Here is a 21,714-nt window from a genome sequence, read left to right on the forward strand (position 1 = left end):
CTTTTTCTGTTCAAAATTCCTTTTATCTTTTGTCTCAATTAGTTATGGGAACTCATGTTTTGACGTTGCAAATGATGCTTCAAATGGCTCGTCTTAGAAAAAAAACATCTCTTTCTAGAATGCTCATTAAAAAAAAGGAAGAAAAAAAGTTTTCTAAATAAGGATAAGGAGCAACATTAAAAATCAAGACGAAAAGGAACCGAACTTGTTCCAAGAATGAGGGAGGTAGCTAGCGACCCATTAGCCTTCGCTCGTTACGCTAACATTTTGTTAGTGCCTTAAAAAATTTATTCCAGTTCAACGGCTTTTATGTTTTAGCAGTCGTTCTTAAAGAACTGGGACACAAAAGTCAAATTTTAGTGTAAAAAGCCAGGGATTGAAGAGGGGGCGAATCCCTTCATTTACGGAGTATCCTCCGTTCATTTTAAGTTTCAATGCTGCTCTTTGCTGTCACCTAAAAAAGTTTTCTTTTATATTTAATTTCTGATAGCTTTTCAAATCCGGGCCTGGTTCAACTAAGACAGGATGACGGCCCCAGGTTACATGCTATAAAGTATATATTTCAATAACTGTAAATTGCTCGGTAGTGTCCTCCTTTTTTCAGTTTTTCTACTAAAGACATGAAATGTTGGAATGAAATTATGATTTTTGACAGAGTTTGAATATTTAGTCAAAATTTTGGATGAACATTAGTTTTGTCGAAGAACTTCTTAATAATATTTGAACTAGAAAAGTTTGGGTGGACGGACAGGGGTATTATCCCCTTCCTCCTCCCCCAATGAAATTTCCCAGTGAGGCTTTGTTTCATTTTTCATTGTGCCAAGGAAGCATGTGAATGTAATACTTTTTGTTACATAGAAAAGACTGCCAGAATGGTAGGGGTGCTATTTGCCCCCCTCCCACCCCCAATAATAGAAGTGCACGCGCAAAATATTTCCAAGAATCAAGAAGGATTAGATGTAAATTTCTACCTCCCTCCCAAAAACTCGTTGCATGTTTATCTGAAGATTCAATGACAGTTAAAAACACTTTGGCTTTAAAGTACAATCTTTGAGACATCTGGCCTTCACTCAGCCTAAAAAACAGCCCACACCCTCTCCATCATAATAGCTGATATAAACATGAGGCAAATCAATCTAGTTTAATGAATATTCAAATGTGAGAAAATTTGTCATGACATGATAACAAAAATGTCACCCAGCAGAACTCTTATTCAAGCTTGAATAATATAGTTTTAAGCCCTTCCTCCGCGGTTTGGGGGGTCACATCTTCCCCAAAGACATAGTTATTAGATCCTTTGACTATGCTGAACAAAATGGATTTCTGAAAATTTTTATAGGACGATTTTGTGGAAAAAGCGTTGCTGGAAGGGGCTAGCTCTCCTCCAATATCTTTATTCACTTAAAAGGGGCACAAGAGCCTTTGATTTCCGATCAAATGAGCCATCTACCAATTTTCTAGGATCACCAGTTCAACCCCTGAAAAAAAAAAACAAAAAAAAAACAAATAAACACAAATCTATGATCTTTCTTCTGGTGAAAAATTCCCAAGTCCACATTTTGTATATCAGTTAGTGTCACTTGAGCCCCATAGAAACTCCTATTTTCAAAGGGAAAGAAAGATTTGTTAGAAAAATCAACCAAGCATCTAGAGGGATTAAAGGGGTATTTTGAATCGGAGTATAGTGTCAAAATTGGGTAAAAAGCTTTCTTAAACAGCTTTTCTTAAAGGCAGTGAGACAAGAGATTAATTCCCCCTCTCCCCTGTTTGTGTTTATTTCAGGCTAATGAAAAGTAATACAATTTGATCAATGAAATGTGCTCTTTTAGGCATCTTGCATCCCCACCCGCCTGCACAATGACCTGTTTCCCATTCTCTACAATAGCTGATAAGCAATTATACATCACTAAATTTAATTTCATGAAAAATCAAGTATATCAATTTAGTTAATCAAGCATTAAGATAAGTCTTAAAATCAACTATTTATCTGATATGGACTACATGGCTTATCCGGAACGAATTCACCACCATGGAGTATTTCTGTCTCTGCGACTGAGAAGCTTCATGTATAAATATTTTTTTAAGTCTTTAAACCGATTAGAGATCTTAAAAATTCCAATAATAGTATTTTGGTCCTTTTTGTGGCATGATCTTGGTTTGATATCTTGGATGACAAATTGGAGAAAACACCAGTTCATTGTGGCGTAAACTTTTTGGGGGTGTTTCTCCCTTTTTCAAAAATCAGGCATTTTTCTAGTTTCATACCTTTTCATTGGTAGTATTAAACTTGATGAAATTTTTATATTTGAACTCACAATAAAATGTCAATTTATATAATATTGAATTGTTATTATAATTCTATTTAAGAGGTTTTTTGCAATTTGCCTGATTCTATCCTTAATTATAGTTCGTCACCGCAAACTGTTTGATTAAATTTTTTACCTTTATTTTCCGCTTACATTGCTTGTAGAATATACTTGTATCTACATTGTGATGCTCTTGAATCTCGCCTAGAATCGAAAGATCTGCTTTTGTTTGAAAAGGGCTTTAATTTTTTTATATTAACTGCCGCGGACTCTATGACTACAATGTAGAATGTAATTTATATATACAGATTCATTCTGTATATACTCTGTGGCTAACTTCTTTTTAAATCTAGTGACTTGAGCAAGTGTGGTAGGGGAACTTAAGCTTCCCACTTCACCAATATCCCCATAAAATGTTTCAAAACTTCAACCATTTTGAGCGTAAACACGAACTGAAATCGTGCATACTACTTGGAGAGGGTGATGCAGTGACATCAAGACGCCTTCACTTGTATCCCCAACGTTCGTCACCAAATCATCATCATGGCAACTTGATGTACTAGTATTTTCCAAAAAAGATTTAAAATCATCTTTTGATATTCAACTATATTCCATATTTCTTTTAAAATATGCTTATTAACATTAAGACTTTTTGGGAAGTTTGAGTTTAAAAATTTATACAAAAGACTATCAAATGATACAAGTCTTACACGATTTGTTATACAGATTTGATATCAAATCAAGTAGAATGTAGGTCTTACTGTGGATTAAAACCTGATTCTTAGTACCATTAATTTGAACACGTTCACCTTCGGTGAGATAAGTCAAGAGTATTTTACATTACTCTGAATAAGATTGAGGCATAAGGTCTGTAACATTTGCCCAAATTTTAGACGATGACGAATTTTTTTCTTTTGGTGCTGATAGTGGTGACGTTGAATTTACAGAATTTTGAGTTATTTACTTTTTGATCATCGAAATTTACATTGATTTGTCTCTCACGGTAGAGTTATGCCTGTCCACTTGTTTAAGCACACTTTGAAGCAAAATTAGTTTTTTATCTTCGGCAATTGTCTCATTGCTAACAGATTTAGTGAGATTGTCCTCAAAGTTCTTATTCGGCGAAAGTGAGACTTTGATTGGTGTCACTATGTGATGTTTGGTCATTTAAAAAAAAAATTGTTTACAAGCCCTGCAATTATTCCCAGTAAAAGTGTACAGAAACTAATAACACCTTGAAGAAGACGTATTCTTTTTAAATCGGTTCTCTTGTTTTCAGCAGCTGCTGCTAAGGCACGTATAAGTTAATGATGTTACTTTGTTTGTTGTTTAACTGATTCTGGTAGTTAAACATTGATCTCAGTTAGATTTAAACAAAGCTCTTACATGAATTTAACGAATTTTTCGTCAACGACATGTCTGAGTATGGCCTTCCTAAGCGATGTATTGGATTACCTAGGACGGAGAATAAATGTTTTATTTCGTGTAGTTTCTTTAGTGTCAGGATGGGAACTAACAACCTTTTTTACTGTTCACTGGAAGGTACAAAGTATTTTCATTGTGAAAAATGTCAGTGACTAAACCTAAATCCTCGGGTCTGGTCCGATTAAGATCCATTAGAATATAACCATAGGGCTTTCTTGTAGCCAGATTGTTTGCTGAGAGTTTGAATTTAGGCTCACCGGGGTATATTTGTTTATTTAAAGCTATGAGAAAACTTGAATCACGAATAATCCTGTCGACGATTTAATAAATACAATTTAAAGCAAATGTACATTTGCTCTGATGCAAGAGATGTGGGACAACTAGATTTATGGAAACCTGTTCGTGATGAAATCAGACAGTGAATAATTGTAGTACCTCCTGAAACCATTCTTCAATGGAATCAGCTAAATCATCATTAATCAACCAAGAGTTTGGTTCAACTATATCCCTAAATATTTATCCCTTTCAGTGCTACTAAATATTGACCATTAAAACAATTAAAGTCTACTTTAGGAAACTCTGTCCACTCCCTTTGCCTATTAACTATCAAATTGTCCAAATATGCCTTACTAAAATCCTTTTTCATGGGTTTTGAGTTGCCACAAGGAATGTCTACTTGCAGCAGGGAAGCCATGTGTCGAAACTAAATTGTTGAACCCCCTAAATCTGCATTTTACTTCAAAAAATTACCCTTCTTCTCCCTCCCACATCTTAAAATAAAATCATTTTAAAATTTATCCACATTAACATCTAAATCCTCAATGAATAAAACCTTTGACTTACTACCCCTCTCATTATCATTTGACTTTGTCTCTCAATTCTTCTTTTTAAAACAGTAAAAAACTTTAGCGTAAAGAGCGGGGCGTTGATGAGGAAGCAGCCTCTTTCATATACGAAGTAATTTCTGTTCGTTTTAAGTTTTAATGTCGCTCCTTACTTTCAATTAAAAAAACTTGTTTTTTATTTCTGAACGTTTTTGAATCAATTCATGTTTTGATTTTGGCTCTCCGCAGAGGAATAATTAAAACGAAATTTGCATTTTTTTTTTTTTTTTGGCTAAATGGCTTTCTCATAATTTTGATCGAATGATTTTGAGAAAAAAAGATCGGGGGAGGAAGCCTAGTTGCCCTCCGATTTTTTGGTTAATTAAAAAGGCAACTAGAACTTTTAATTTTTTACGAATATTTTTATTAGTAAAAGATTTACGTATCTTGTAAATTAGCTTACGTAAAGAACTTTTGTATTCTCATGTTTTTATTACATATATGAGGGGGTTCGCCCCCTTGTCAGATCTTCGCTCTTTACACTAAAGCTTAAATTTTGTCCCAATTCATTAAGAATGACCCCAGAATCACAAAAGCCGTAGAATAAATAGTTGAAATTACTAAAAATACTTTAACGTAAAGAGCGAGATATTAGGAGGAGGTGAGCCCCTCAAATGGGTAATAATTTCTGTTTGTTTTAAGTTTTAATGCTGTTCCTTACTTCCAGCTGAAAGAACTTTTTCATATTTATTTTTCATTGTGTTTTTAAATAATGCTAGTAAATCCTGCGCTCCCTTCATGGAGATTTTCTTCCCCCATGACAAATTATCGATGGAAAGTTCCCCCAGCATATCCCCCTCTTCTAAACCCCTCCCCCAACCAAAAAAATCCTCCTGAAAACGCCTGTACACTTCCCAATAACCATTACTATATGTAAGCATTGGTCAAAGTTTGTAACTTGTTGCCCCTCCCATGGGGACTGTGGGGGAGTAAGTCGTCCCTAAAGACATAGTTATAAGGTTTTTCGACTACGCTGAATAAAATGGCGATCTCAGAATTTTGATCCGTTGACTTTGGTAAAATAATTAGCGTGGGAGGGGGCCTAGGTGCCCTCCAATTTTTTGGTCACTTAAAAAGGGCACTAGAACTTTTCATTTCCGTTAAAATGAGCCCTCTTGCAACATTCTAGGACAACTGGGTCGATACGATCACCCCTGGTGAAAAAAAAAAACAAAAAAAAACAAAAAAACAAATAAACACGCATCCGTGATCTGCCTTCTGGCAAAAAATACAAAATTCCACATTTTTGTAGATAGGAGCTTGAAACTTCTACAGTAGGGTTCTCTGATACGCTGAATCTGATGGTGTGATTTTCGTTAAGATTCTATGACTTCTAGGGGGCGTTTCCCCCTATTTTCTAAAATAACGCAAATTTTCTCAGGCTCGTAACTTTTGATGAGTAAGATTAAACTTGATGAAACTTATATATTTAAAATCAGAATTAAAATGCAATTCTTTTGATGTAGGTATTGGTATCAAAATTTCATTTTTTAGAGTTTTGGTTACTATTGAGCCGGGTCGCTCCTTACTACAGTTCGTTACCACGAACTGTTTGATTAAAACTAAAAGCAAACAAAATAAAGATTCTTCTTCATCTTGGATGATTACTATGGTGGAATTTTTTTTTGCTAGCCAGGGATGTATAAACAAGGTTTTTTTTCAGAAGGTTTGCTATTTGCTTAGACTATTTGCAAAATCCTTCAGCTCAGGCTCCTGTATTTATGTCTTCCGATTAAGAAAAGTGTTCCTTTGAAATCTTCCTGTTGGCACAAGTTGTGTTTTAGGTTATTAGTTGTTGATATTATTCCTTACATGCATTAACATGAAAACCCAAATTTGGGATAATATGGCAACACCAAAATATAAGACAACTACGACCCGTTGATTATCTCAAACAAATGTATACTCTGCTTTAATAATTGACCTATGAGTAGTGACCAAAATACAAAACAACTACACCCTCTTCTCACAATCTGAAATGAAATGTACTCTGCTTTATCAATTGACAAATTACTTTAAGCACTCTTATTCCCCCTCTTTTTCCTTTCTTGCAGTATATACTGCAGTCCAATTATCCCTTCAGCCTAGTAGCAGCAAACTACAGCCACCCCTCAACAGTTTTTTATTTACATCATGTGTTTTCTCGTTTAAGCATGGTTTAAATGTTAACTTAGTAATTGGTAACATGTCTCCTTCCCCAAAATTTTCTCACTCCTACTTTCCAATGTCACACAAAAATATATGATTGTGGAAATTTGGGAGAGGGCACTTTCGACATCAAATCCTTATGCGTCTCTACATATAAACAAAAATATTCATTTTGTTCGGTTGCTCGTCACAAGCAATGTAGCAGTTGAAAAGCTAATGAAAATTTTAGAAAGAACTTGTTTTTTTTTTTAAGAGTAATTTGAAAAACAAGAACTCCCCAATCAAATTGAGGCAAAATGTGGAATGCATTTTGGACCAAAAAAAGTGTAGAAAAAATTATGGTCATAGCCAAAAGCGACATTTTTATGCAATAAAATCTGTCTTTGTAGCTTGTAAATAGTTCAGAATATCTATCATCAACGTCATTTGTCCATTTCGTTTCTTCTTTGCTTGTGGTTGTGGGATTCGAAACATCAATAAAGGTAATCTAATATTTCCTGACTTGGCTTTTGTTGGCTACAAGTTGTGCTCATGGCTAAATTGACATATTTGGGCAGCAAAAAGCTCAACAGCTGTATGACCTCTTCTTTGCATTTACATTTTTGGTGAATGGCAATAATAAAACATGGAATGAAATTTGTTGTAAACCACGTAGAAGCTGTTCAGAAATGACTGTTCGGAATTACTTGTGTAGGCTTTGTTCCAACGAACAACTTTTGGTAGTTATTCTGGGTACACAGCATAATTATATATACGAACAGTAACGAAAAGTTTCTTCAGAAATGATGCACATTAGAGTGTCCGGAAAAGGATTTCCCTCTGAGTCAAAGGTCACAGCAATAGTTCCAGTTGCTTCTTGGCATTCATTTATATCACAGCTTAAGCCCGTCGTAATGCGCTCACATTTGTCTTCGCGCGTGCGCGAAGAGTTGGAGTCATGAAGAAAGGTCTAAATTGATGTGTATTAAAAAGCTTTAATGGAGAGTATAGGCCTTCTCGCTACTGTTCATATATATACTTATGCTGTGCTCTTGGTAGCTGAATTCAAGAAGTGATTTTAATAAGCTTTATTCACATATATGGCCAAGAATATACTTGTTTAGTGCCCAAACTGAGCCAATGAAACACGTCTCAGAAGACAGATCTAGTTTATATTTGCTCACAGTAGACTTTGGCTTGCCGTCCTCACGTCAAATTCGATGCTTAAAACTAGAAAAACTTACTTATACATTGAGTTCTTAACACCACCCCAGCTCATTTCTTATGCTGGGTCTTTAACACAGTCAATACAGCGCACAAAATTATTCAAAAATTTTCTACTTCCAGTAAAGTGTCGTTTTCAGCCTTTTTTGCTTTTTTTCTTTTCTTTTTTTTTGCTATAAACCTACAATTTTAGCAAAAATTGGCGAAATAGATATACGGGATATTGAACTTCAATAATAGCTTGAAATGATATAAAATATTACAGAAATCGTAGTTCAATAAGCTTACGATGGAAAACTCTAATTCTTCAATAGTGTCACAGTAACGTGTTCTTTTCATCCTTTTTTTTTAATTTTTAATATGTGCTCTTTTTTCTTTTTTTTTACTATAAACCTACAATTTTAGCCGAAATCGGCGAAACAGATATACGGGATATCGAACTTCAATAATAGCTTGCACAATCGTACACAATCTTACACAAATCGTAGTTCAATAAGCTTACGATGGAAAACTCTAATTCTTCAATAGTGTCACAGTAACGTATTGTTTTCATCTTCTTTTTTTTCGTATGAAACTACAATTCTAGCTAAAAGTGCTGAAACAGATACACGAGATATTAAACTTCATGCATCACTGGATAGTATTTAAAGTCAGAGCCAAATTGTAGCTCAACAAGTCTTCGATGGAAAATTGCAACGTGTTGTTTTCAACCATTTTTTATTTTGATTTTCAGATGGAAAGATCAGATAAGCATAAAATTTTGCTTCAAAATGTAAACTTTGACACGACAGGCAGATATAGATGTGAGATAGTCGCTGAAGGCCCCTCCTTTCAAACAATGTCTAGTGCTCGTCACCTTAACGTTGTTCGTAAGTAAAAATTTTTTATTTGAAGGGTGAAATGAACAGGGATCTTATTTAGAGATGAGTTTAAGAATAAATCATCCTATGGCCACAAACTCCAATAAAAATTGTTATAATACAAAAAAAAAATATCAGCATATTTATATTAAATTGACAATCTACGGTCATTCGTTCTTTTTTGTTTGTTTTTTCAGTAAAGTGTAGATTATTGTCTTGTCTTTTGAAGGCATGAGGTTTGTCAGCCCTAAATGCTAATTTTTGCTTGTTTTGAGTTTGATATCGTAATTTCTGTTCGTTTTAAGTTACATTTGCTTATTGATGGCGATATGTCGTAGTCTTACACTTAGAAGATTATTTGACCTTACTTCTTTTCATTTTTCTCTTTACTTTTCTTTGAATAACTTGTTTTCTGGAAATTTAAATTAATTATTAATTAAAATTTAAAAACTAAATTAAAATTTTAGATTAATGTCATAAGAAATAACCGTGAAAGACAATATGAAGCTTGCAAATCGCAACTACAACTACCTACCACTTTTAACTTTTGCAAGCATGTTGCAAAACCCTTTACAATTGGAAAAAACAAACTAGAGTAACACCTTTTCAGAGGAACAATAGATATCATCCCAAAAATTGTTTCTAGTTTTACAGTTTATTTCTATTTCCAGAGATACCATCGGAAGATCCAATTATCACCGGAGGCCAGTTGAGGTATTCCATTGGAGATACTGTAGAAGTAAATTGCACATCCAAAGACTCTTTGCCAGCAGTTAATCTTTCTTGGTACATTAATGGTGAACAAGTAAGTTATTTAATAACGAAATGAGAATACGATCTAAGCAGGTTGTAACTTTGGAAATTTGGTTTCCCCTCTCATTGCATTGAGATTTTGTTTTTCCAAAACTTTCCAGTAATTAAAATTAAGAGTCCAACAACCTGTAGACACTGTCAACCTCAAGCCTGATGGTTTGACAAGAGTAAGTGAATATTAATAACTTTATGCAATTCTTAAGCTTTCCGACCTGGGTTAATTTTGTATTTTGTCTGGTTTCCTGTTTGTAAACAGCTATTGTTTAATTAGTCGGCACAGGTCTATTATATATATGGATATATGGATTCTCATTGGCGCTTGTCCCCTAAACGCAGACAATTCGAGAACATTAATTCCGGGATACTTGGTCAACCATGTACGTACGTTTTATAATTCACCGCTCTGATATCAGTTCAGCGATCCAAGGATAAAAATTCAGAGATCTGGAAAAAAAAATTGACTTACCTATCATGTCAAGGTAGTTGATTTTTAGCCATGTGCATACCTAGCTCATAGCTGCATTTAATGCTAGCACAAGCAGTTGTTCCGACAGGCCAACAAACATCAGCGCTGTGTCATCTGCAAATAAGGGCACAGGGACCTGTGTTTTACTCAGACAATCATCAAAATCTGTAATTCTGAGTAGAGCATTTACAAAATCTGGCAGTTCATTAATAAAAGTTTAAAATAGAGTAGGACCCAATATGTAACCTTAAGGAACTCCAGAATTAAAACAATTATTACTAGACGAAATTCCATGTAAATTAACATACTGCTGTCTATTCTGAAGATAGTTACGAATCAAACTTAACGTTGCACCCCTTAGTCCGTAAAATTCGCATTTTCTTAATAATATACGAGGGTCAACAGTATCAAACGCCTCATCCAAATCCAAGAACACACCAGCTACTCAAAGTATCTCATCAAGCGCTTCTTTAGTTACCGAAGTAATAAACTAAATCACCATTTCTATTGTTCTACCTTTCCTGAAACCGATTCGATTTGGATGTAAAAGTTTGTGTCGTTCTATATGCTCAAATATTCTATAATTAAGACATTTTTCTAGCACACGAGAAATAACAGATAATAACGAAAGAAATAACAAATAACGATAGAAATAACGAAAGAAATAATGGAAAAAATAACGAGAAAGAACTGGTAATAGCGAAATTAGTCGATAATTCTCCAAATCATTCTTATTGGCACCTTTAAAAACAGGGGTTATTCTTGCAATTTTAAGACAATTAGGAAACTTACCGTGTTTCAGGCAAACATAGCAAGGGAGGTAAATATATTTGAAATTATTGGAAACGCTGTTTTTAAAACAAGAAGATTAATGTAATCACTCCAAGCCGATGTACTTTTCATCTCGAAGATCATCTTACGAATTTCAACTTGTGTAACAGGTCTTTGACACATTGATACATCAACAGGAATCCCCATAAAAGTCCCAAGGGGAACATCAACATCAGAAGCTGATGTAATCTGAGAAAGTCGAACCCCAATTGGTGCAAAATACTCCGACATGGCATTCCAGACTTCTTCTGGCTCACTCGAAGCTGACTCATCGCGAGTAATAGCCTCATCGGGCAAAACAGAATCATTTGAAGATATAACATTTTTAATAATTTTCCATGTTTTACCCGAGTTACCATAAGCTTCTTTAAACTTACTTTCAAAATATATTTTCTTAGCACTTCTTGGGAGTTTGTTAAGAGTATTTCTGTAATTTTTATAAATTCTTGTGCAAACTGGAGCATTTTCATTCCTTACTGATTTTTCATAACTTATGAAATAACTTATTTTTCATTTTGATACACCGGAGCAAACTAAGTGACAACCACGGCTTTATGTTACCTTTTTTCTTGACTTTGTCCAATCCTCAATACAAGTTTTAATCAAAACCAAAATCAGTGTATCATAAAATCTTTGAAAGCTTATATTTATATCAAATGGGCTTAAAACAAAATTATTTCAGTCAATATCTGAAATCTCTTGTTTAAACTTTTCTAGATTATTCTGGTTAAGCACAGGGAACGCACTCATTTTAAATCTGGGACTTCGCTTTCGAGGGATACAAAGTTTAAAACTTGCCAAAATCCCAAAATGGTCAGATACATCTGTTACAATAACTCCTGGATCCGAAAATTTAAATTACAAAAAATACTATCAAGAAATTTTGACGTTAATGCAGTAACGCAAGTACAAATATTAATAGTAGGGAACAAACCGTATGACATACATAACTGAAGAAAATCCATAGGTGTATTCGAATTCATGTCATGCAGGTCGATGTTGAAGACCCCAAGCATGAAACAAGGGTGTGAACTAGTAGGCAGTTTCTCCAATTGTTTCTTCAAAAGATCCATGAAAGGAGGTATGGGCCAAGATGGTGGTTCATATAGTACTACAACATAAACATATTTTGGTTAAAGCCTAAGCTGAAGAATAAGTGGCTCAAATAACATCTTTTAATATAACATTAGATTATTTCTTACCAAAACCTCAGTATCGCTCTGCATATACGCTCTAATTCCTCCTTGTTGTCTATTCTGACGATTCTTATTATAAAATGTATACCCTCGAATCTGTAAGAGAGCCGAGTTCTGTTCATTAAGCCATGTTTCACGGAAACCAATAACCTGTAAATAAAAAGTTCACATATCTTCACATATCTCATTAATCAAATTCAAAGATAAATTCAACCCTTGAATATTAAGGTGGAAAACTTTGAGGTCTTCAGAATCACCACCACTATACTCAGGCTGAATATCATCTTTAGATAGGTACTTCGAATTTCATGAAACATATTGACAATATGTACTGGCAATGCCATACTGGCAATGCCAGTATCATAATTCCGGTAGTGCTGCTCTGTAAACATACTACCAAAATGAACAGTAGACGCTTCCAAATTTTTAAGACGGCTTTTGCCTGGGTATTAAATAAAAAAGGGGCTTTTCCTCCTCAACACCTCGCTCTTTGCGCTAAAGTTTGACTCTTTCTCTTAACTCCACTTTTTAAAACAGTAAAATACTTTAGCTTAAAGAGCGAGGAGTTGAGGAGGAAAAGCCCCTTTCATATACGGAGTATTTTTTTTCGTTTTAAGTTTTAATGTTGCTCCTTACTTTCATTTAAAAAAACCTGTTTTTTTTATTTAATTTCTGGACGTTTTTGAATTAATGCATGTTTTGATCTTGGCTCTCCGCACATAATTAAAACGAAATTTGTGTATTAGTTTTTTTTTGGCTAAATGGCTTTCTCATAGTTTTAATCGGAAGATTTTGAGAAAAAACGAGCGAGGGAGGAGGCCTAGCTGCCCTCCAATTTTTTGATTACTTAAAAAGGCAACTAGAACTTTTAATTCTTTACAAACGTTTTCATTAGTAAAAAAATACGTAACTTACGAATTAACTTACGTAATGAACTTCTATATTCGTATATTTTTATTGCGTGTATGAAGGGGTTCACCCCTCGTCGATTACTCGCTCTTTACACTAATGCTTAAATTTTGACCCAATTCCTTAAGAATTACCTCTGAATCACAAAAGCCGTAGAATAAATAGTTGAAATTACTATAAATACTTTAGCGTAAAGAGTGAGGTAATACGAGGAGGTAAAACCCTCATATGCTTAATAATTTTTGTTCGTTTTAAGTTTTAATGCTGCTCCTTACTTTCAGTAGAAAAACTTTCCATGTTTTTTTTCATTGTTTTTTCAAATGATCCTAGAAAATCCTGCGTCCCCTTCAATGAAATTCTCTTCCCCCTTGAGAAATTCGTGCATGAAAATATCCACCAACGTAACCCCCCTCCTCCCTCAACTCTCCCTCCTAAACCAAAAAATCCCCCTGAAAACGTCTGTACATTTCCCAGTAACCATTACTATATGTAAACACAGGTCAAAGTTTGTAACTTGCAGCCCCTCCCACGGGGACTGCGGAGGAGTAGGTCGTTCCCAAAGACAAAGTTATTAGGTTATTCGACTATGGTGAATAAAAGGGTTATCTCAGAATTTTGATCCGGTGACTTTGGGGAAAAAATGAGCGTGGGAGGGGGCGTAGGTGCCCTCCAATTTTATTCGGTCACTTAAAGAGGGCACTGGAACTTTTAATTTCCGTTAGAATGAGCCTCCTCGCGACATTATAGTACCACTGAGTCGATACAATTACCCCTGCAAAAAAAACAACAAATAAACACGCATCTGTGATCTGTCTTCTGGCGAAAAATGCGAAATTCCACGTTTTTAGATAGGAGCTTGAAACTTCTACAATAAGGTTCTCTGATACGCTGAATCCGATGGTTTGATTTTCATTAAGATTGTATGACTTTTAGGGCGTGTCTCGCCATATTTTCTAAAATGAGGCAAATTTTCTCAGAATCGTAACTTTTGATGGGTAAGCCTAATCTTGATGAAATTTAAATATTTAAAATCAGCATTAAAATGCAATTATTTTGATGTAACTATTGATATCTAAGTTCCATTTTTTAGAGGTTCGGTAACTATTGAGCCGGGTCGCTCCTTACTACAGTTCGTTACCTCGAACTATTTGATCACGATCACAACTAACCATAATCAGTCAGTTGTAGCAAATCGGTATATGCCTCATCTCAACAAAAAACAAAGAAAAAACGAAAAAAATATGAAAAAAGATAAAATCATAATAGAACAAATAAAAAACAAGGATATTTTCCATATCGGAAAAAACACACACGAAAAAATAAATAGGCAACACAAATTTTGCCTAAAATGATCCCATGTAATGATCCATGTGCAAAATCAAAACATAAGTTAATTCAAAAACATTCAGCAATTAAATAAAAAGAACTAGTTTTTTTTAACTGAAAGTAAGGAGCGACATTAAAAATTAAAACGAACAGAAATTACTCCGTATATGAAAGGAGCTGTTCCCTCCTCAACGCCCCACTCTTTACGCTAAAGTTTGACTCTTTCTCTCAACTCTACTTTTTAAAACAGTAAAAAACTTTAGCGTAAAGAGCGGGGCATTGAGGAGGGAACAGCCCCCTTTACAAAAGGAGTAATTTTTGTTCGTTTAAAGTTTTAATGTCGCTCCTTACTTTCAGTTAAAAAAAGTTATATTATTGAATCTCTGAACGTTTTTGAATTAATGCATGTTTTGATTTTGGCTCTTCACACATGAATAATTAAAACGAAATTTGTATATTAATTTTTTTGGCTCAACGGCGTTCTTTTAGCTTTGATTGGACGATTTTGAGAAGAAAAGAGCTGGGGGAGAAAGCCTAGTCACCCTCCAATCTTTTGGTTACTTAAAAAGGTAACAAACTTCTATATTCATATATTTTTATTACGTATATGAGAGGGTTCGACCCATCGTGAATACCTCGCTTTTTACACTAAAGCTTAAATTTTGTCCCAATTCTTTACGAATGACCCCTGAATCACAAAGACCATAGAATAAATTTTTGAAATTACTAGAAACACTTTAGCGTAAAGAGCGAGGTATTTAGGAGGAGATGAACCCCTCATATGTGTAATAATTTCTGTTTGTTTTAAGCTTTAATGCTGATCCTTACTTCCAGTTGAAAAGACTTTTTCATATTTATTTTTTTATTGTTTTTGTTTAAGTAATACTAGAAAATCCTGCACCCCCTTCATGGAAATTTTCTTCCCCCATGACAAATTCCTCCATTGAAAGCGTCTTCCTCTAAACCCCCTCCCCTTAACCCCCCCACTCAATAAAAAAATCTCCCTGAAAATGTCTGTACATTTCCCAATAACCATTACTATATGTAAACACTGTTCAAATTTGTAACTTGCAGCCCCTCCCCTTGGCACTATGAAGGAGTAAGTCGTTCCCAAAGACATAGTTATTAGGTTTTTCAATTATGTTGAACAAAACGGCTATCTCAAAATTTTAATTGGTTTATTTTGGGAAAAAATTAGTTTGGGAGGTGGCCTAGGTGCCTTCCAATTTTTTGGTGACTTAAAAAGGACAATAGATTTAATTTCCATTAGAATGAGCCCTCTTGCAACATTCTAGGACCACTGGGTCGATGCGATCACGCCTAGGAAAAAAACAGCCAACAAATAAATAAACACGCACCCATGATCGGTCTTCTGGCAAAAAATACGAAATTCCACATTTTTGTAGATAGGAGCTTGAAACTTCTACAGTAGGGTTCTCTGATACGCTGAATGCGATAGTGTGATTTTTGTTAAGATTTTAATTCTTTTTGGGGATGTTTTACCCTGTTTTCCAAAATAAGTCAAATTTTCTCAGGCTTGTAACTTTTGATAGTTAAGATTAAATTTAATGAAACTTATAGATTCAAAATTAGCATAAAAATTCGATTCTTTTGATGTATTTATTAGGATCAAAATTCCATTTCGTTTACTGTTGAGCTGGGTCGCTCCTTGCTACAGTTCGTTACCATGATCTCCAAATCCAACGGCTACTAATATCAATACTTGAATAACAAAACAAACACTTCATCACAATCTCACAGTAAAAACATAGCAACAATACGGCAGTTTTTTTCCAATAACAAAGACATAATAACATTAGTTATTCTAATAAACTCTTCTCATTATCCCAAGGCGCTTTGGTTACACGATTATCTTTTTTCACAGATATACTGGGTGGTAAACTGGTAAACTTCATATACTGGGTGGTAAACTTCACAGATATAGAGGGTGGGGAAAGCTGGGAGGTACCCAGCACTCCCCACCGTCATCAACCAAACGCATACGTATGTCGAGTAGTTCCTTGCGCAAAGCACGCAGACATAGTCACTGATAAATATGGACTTGTGATCACCATACTGTTTTCCTTTTAGTTTTTTTTTGTGTTATCAAACAGTTCGTGGTAACGAGCTGTAGTAAGGAGCGACCCGGCTCAAAAGTAACCAAAACTCTAAAAAATCGAATTTTTATACCAACATTTAAATCAAAAGAAACGCATTTTAATGCTGATTTTAAATATACAAGTTTCATCAAGATTAGTTTTACCCATCAAAAGTTACGAGCCTGAGAAGATTTGCCTCATTTTAGAAAATAGGGACATTTTCTAAAAGACATTTTAGAAAAGGAGTGACATTAAAACTTAAAACGAACAAAAATTACTCCGTATATGAAAGGGGCTTTTCCTCCTCAACGCCACGCTCTTTACGCTTAAGTTTTTTACTGTTTTAAAATGTAGAGTTAAGAGAAAGAGTCAAACTTTAGCGTAAAGAGTGGGGCGTTGAGGAGGAAAAGCCCCTTTCATATACGGAGTAATTTTTGTTCGTTTTAAGTTTTAATGTCGCTCCTTACTTTCATTTAAAAAAAAAACTTTTTTTTTGTTTAATTTTAAGTAGACGAGTACCAACAGTAAAATTGGAAAAATGCACTTTTTATTTTGTTCCTTCCAGGATATAAATGTTGGAAAATTAATCCAAGAAATGTAGGAACTTTTAGATCCTGTTTAGGATTACCTTGATACATATAGTGGAGGAAAAATACGGTTTGACCTCGGGGAAATTGCAACAGAATTTTTTTTTTGCACGAAAATGTTCAGAAAAATCAGCTTAATCACACAAAAAAAATCCCCCCGAAACCCCCTTGCACAACTACCCGAAACCCCCCCCCCTTGAAGGGGGTAAATCGAAATTTCTATTTGGACGTATATTTGGGTTTAAGTGGTCGTTTTCTATCAATTCAAGCATGGCGAATCCGAATCCAACGTCAGAAATCAACTGTTTCGTACCCCAGTATCAACTTTCACCTTCACGGAACGGGGGGGGGGGGGTAAAGTACGCAGGTCATTATTTGCCGGATTCCTACGGCTAAGGGATCATTTTATATCAAATAAAGTACCTTATTGCCAGATATGAGGTCAAAAAGCAGGTTTTTTTTTACTATTTACCTCATTTTCACCTCTAAGGGGCCTGTAATAGGAGGGGTTGCTAAGTATAACATCTTGAAAAACCACTTCTTCAATCGAGATCAAAACTTCAGATCAATCAGCTATAAAAAGGAACGTTTAGAACTCAGGTAAATTAATCACAAGAACATTTTGATTTTAAAGCACAACCTAAAGCTAATTCTTATTCCTACTCGTCTTCGTTATCATCCTCATCCTAATTTGCTGCAGCGTTAGCATATAACGCCCGTTTACACTCCCTGCAGGCAAAACTGCAGGGCAAACCGTTCCGACGGCAGCTGCATCTGAGAGACTCGCGCCTGCTGGTGCACTGGCACCGCACCATCTTCAGCAGGTTTTCCGGTGCTGGTGAAGCATCTGTCATTATGGGAAGATACATATTACGTGACGAAGAGAGGCGCCAACCCCACTCTTCGGGCTTTAGAGAATCGGACGTGTCTTGCCACTTCATTATTTGCAAATAGCACCTGTAAAAGTGGTACTTTGCGGCAGCCAAAGTCGGTGGAAGCCGCTCTGCCTGAATGTAAGCAATTGCACTTGCAACCCGCATTGTAAATGCTCGCACCCGAAGATCCTTCAGGGTCTTCTCATTGCTTTTCCCTTTGTAGATGCGAAGCAAAGCTTTCTCTCGAGCTTCTGCGATCACCTGGTGGTTGGATCCTGGTGCTATGAAGGTCTTGCAAGCATCTTTAAAAATCCCATCTTTAAGTGACAAGGAAACATCTGCTGGTTTCCCTACGCCGTGAAGTCTAGATGTTGTATGGCAGCCAGACATTGCGTGGCAAACGAGTAGATTTTCTGCTGCTTCGGTTCCTAGTTTGTTCTTGTTCCTTTTTATGTCGTACACTCGTCAGTTATTTCCATATGTGTCTGTCTGCAGATATCACATGCAAGATATCACATGCATCAAGCTTGGCACGGTACAGCAGAAGGACTAATTGGTCGGTATCATTCCCAATCAAAGTGGTCGACGCAGTTTCAGCGCAACTGACTGCAGTTTATGCAACTAAGATATCGGCGTAATCCTGAGCGTGTAGAACGTTGCATCCTGAGTTCACCAGCCTCTCAGCAAGTAGGCTGATGAAGCATTGTTTGGTTTTGTAATTTCTCAGAAATTCTTCCTTACTTTTGACAATCTTCATGTTAGTAGAGAATTGAATCGTTGGACACGACAAGCCTTTGCTCTCTTCAGTTGTGTGCAGTTTTTCATCGTATGTGTATCAGTGTAAGAGTCAAAACTACCACTGCCTGGCCGAAATGTCTTGTGACATAGTCTACGTAAAATCCTGCCACCTAAGAGTATGTGGATCCTGGAGTCCACGGGATTTTCTGGACTAGCTAGCCACCGTCCAAGACTTTACGGGAGGTTAGCAATGTCACTGGACCATAGAGCCCCTCAATTTTCATCTGTGCATTTGTTAGAGAGGCTTTGTCGGCTGTCCTCATCACCTCGAACGAACTAAAGAGCGATGGTGGAAAGCTACAGAGCTCGATCGACAGAACCTCGTCAAGTCAGAACCACTGGTACTGGCCACTGCGGTAAGAAGCTGGAAGATTAGAGCCGGATTGACCATTACCATTTCACTATCTTTCACCACGGATGACCTCTCAGCCAAAGTTATAGCTTTCTCCTTTCTCCTGAAAGCATGTTTGTCAAGGTCTTTCGCTTCCATATCCTTCAGAATGGTTTCTCCCAGAGATTTGGCATCGTGTGCGTTTACAGATGATGAAGCGCGGACACCAGTAACCACGCTCAATAGCTGTGATTCCTGCCTAAAGGGTTCTAAGGGCTTAATGTATCGAACTATCTTTTCGATGTCCGCCGATCTCTAGCTCTCCTCGAAGATATCGCTTCTGCGTGATTTTCAACAGTCAAATCCGTGAGGCCAGTCAGATTCTGCATGCGTTCGTTAACGAGAACCAAAGTAGGCTTAGCAGATGTCCAAACTGTGCGCTGTAATTCAATCATGCCTCTACCTCTCGTCAGACCGCCACTCGTTTTCATACTTCTCATTAACGTCTGTTTGATCACCAAGTCAGGAGAAAGTGCCGCCCAGTAGTTGTCAGTTTTTCGGATGAACAGGTACTCCTGTAACGTTCTGTACTGCTCTGGGTTGTATTTCCTCTTCTGAGACATGGACTGCATGAGCATCCAAGTAGACTTCGTGTAAAGATTCTGTCCGGAAGCAGCAAAGTAAGGAAGCATTTCCAACAACGACTGCAGATAAAGCTCAAGGCTGCCACTTCGTTCAGCTCTCAGGCTCTTTCTCAGGATTCCAAGTAGGTTCAGATACTGAAACAAAAGACGGACAGTTCTGGACTCAGATAATCGTTCTTTTGCACTTTGAACTATCTCATAGATAAGCTCTGCTGCTTCCGACACCTGCGCTTCGTCGATGTTATCTCCTTCAAGGAGCGACTCGTACGCCTGTTTTGCCTTTTCAAGAGGTTCTGGTAGCATGTCATTGCCCTCAAACGCTCTGCTATCCAGTTCTGATGATAAACGTTTCACATAAAGGGCTACCTCCAACAGACAATGGCCTCGCACAGCACGAGAGACAGCTTTGCCTTGTAACATACTACGCACAGTGTTAGGCGTGTATACTTGACTTGGGATTTCCAAAAGAACCGAGTCAGCCATAAGGAAGCCAATGGCACCTAGAAAACTCATGCGTGTATGAAATCCACATAGGACAACAATAGCATTTCTTAAAGCACATGTGGCAGGCTCTGCATTAGCAACACACTTCGCCTTCCAGTAAAGCGGTTGGTCAAAGGTAATGACTAGAGTTTTTAAAGCTCTAATAGCGCGCTCGTTAGCATGCACAAGTTTAGAATAAACACAAGAGATGTCGCTTGGGTTGTGGTTAATCATTGGCAAAAAACGAGTATTCGACTTCCCGGGATGAGGTAGCTTTCAGTGTATTGACCACATAAAGGCCGACCAGCTCATGTATGAGCTTTTGAAAAAGCCAGAGATGCGCCAGAGCGTTTCACCTTTCTATTCATTGTCATGAGTGTCACCACTATTTGTCAAGCAAACAAAAGTGCTTGGTTGCGATTTGACGGGGTTTTGGTAGGTGTAGAATGGCACGGTGCCGACTGACTTCATCTCATCTCCACTTACTTCTTTTACCGTCAACTCAGGTGTAAACACTTCAATAAATCCCATTCCATGAAAGTTATTCAGGCCGTCGATAGTAGTAATATCATGATCGACGTTGTCTCCTACATACTGAAAAAATGTGCTTTCACTTCGGACTCTTCCAACAACGTTTGATTTACTGCTTCACATCTCTCAAATTATTCTACCTCTGAGTACGAAGAGCAGAAGCCAAGACTGTGCAGTGTGTTAATTAAAAATCAGGATTAGAAATGGTGATGCAGCTGCGAAGCCAGTCCCATTTGTACAGGAGACGTTAAACCACCTGGTCTGCATGCCTGCATTATAACCTCTCCGATAGAAGATATTAGACCAGGCGTGTCGACCCCTATCGATGAAAGCAGTAGACAAAGAGAGGGGCACACAAAGTTCAAAAACTTCTCTACTGACGATATCTCGATAAGATATTCGTAGGAATCCTTCCTTGTCGTGATGGATTTGATTTCACTTCTTATTATCTTTCCAACGACTTTGATGAGCTGATCCCTTTCTCTGTTTTCACATTCTATTTTTTCCTCTTGGTGAAATTCTTTTAATATCCTGTCAACCGTATCTCTAAATATTGCGAGTGTCTATTTCCCCTTTGAATCGGACACAACCACTTGTTCGCCATACTCACTGACGAGCAAATCCTTGGCTTGACGAAAGCTGTAGGCCAAACTATCACAGTCAGTTTCGGAGAGAATATGATCCATCTTTCTTGAAATGATCGTCAGAGGTACAGGCTCTTCACTGTTGGCATAGCACCAAAGCGCTTCTTCGAGAGCGGCTTTCCTTGCACTGTCGAACGGTCTTCCCTTCCGTTTCTTTGATGGAGGCACGTCACTCACTTCTTCTTGACCACGGAATTTTTTTGGAATCTCTTTTCCTGTCCTGAAGTTCACTGAGCATGTTTGATAATAAACGGCATCCTCTGCATGAAGTTCAGAAGTCTTTGAATTTTTCCGACCAAGCACTGTCATGGCCCACTGATCGTTCCTGCTCTTACACATTTCACTAATAGAGCAG

The 21,714-nt window shown here is 36.6% G+C and overlaps 1 protein-coding gene across 5 annotated transcripts in view; it reads left to right on the top strand.

Moving 5' to 3' along the window:
- LOC136039977 (uncharacterized) overlaps positions 1-21,714 on the top strand; it is a 152,268-nt gene that overhangs the window by 85,509 nt on the left and 45,045 nt on the right. For all 5 annotated transcript variants that reach the window (XM_065724034.1, XM_065724038.1, XM_065724037.1 and 2 more), the window contains exons 4-5: positions 8,700-8,835; positions 9,498-9,631. In XM_065724034.1, the coding sequence (XP_065580106.1) occupies positions 8,700-8,835; positions 9,498-9,631 (270 nt within the window). The remainder of the gene's footprint in view (positions 1-8,699; positions 8,836-9,497; positions 9,632-21,714) is intronic.

The sequence above is a fragment of the Artemia franciscana genome, chromosome 20 (assembly GCF_032884065.1).
Source record: "Artemia franciscana chromosome 20, ASM3288406v1, whole genome shotgun sequence".
Lineage (NCBI taxonomy): Eukaryota > Metazoa > Arthropoda > Branchiopoda > Anostraca > Artemiidae > Artemia > Artemia franciscana.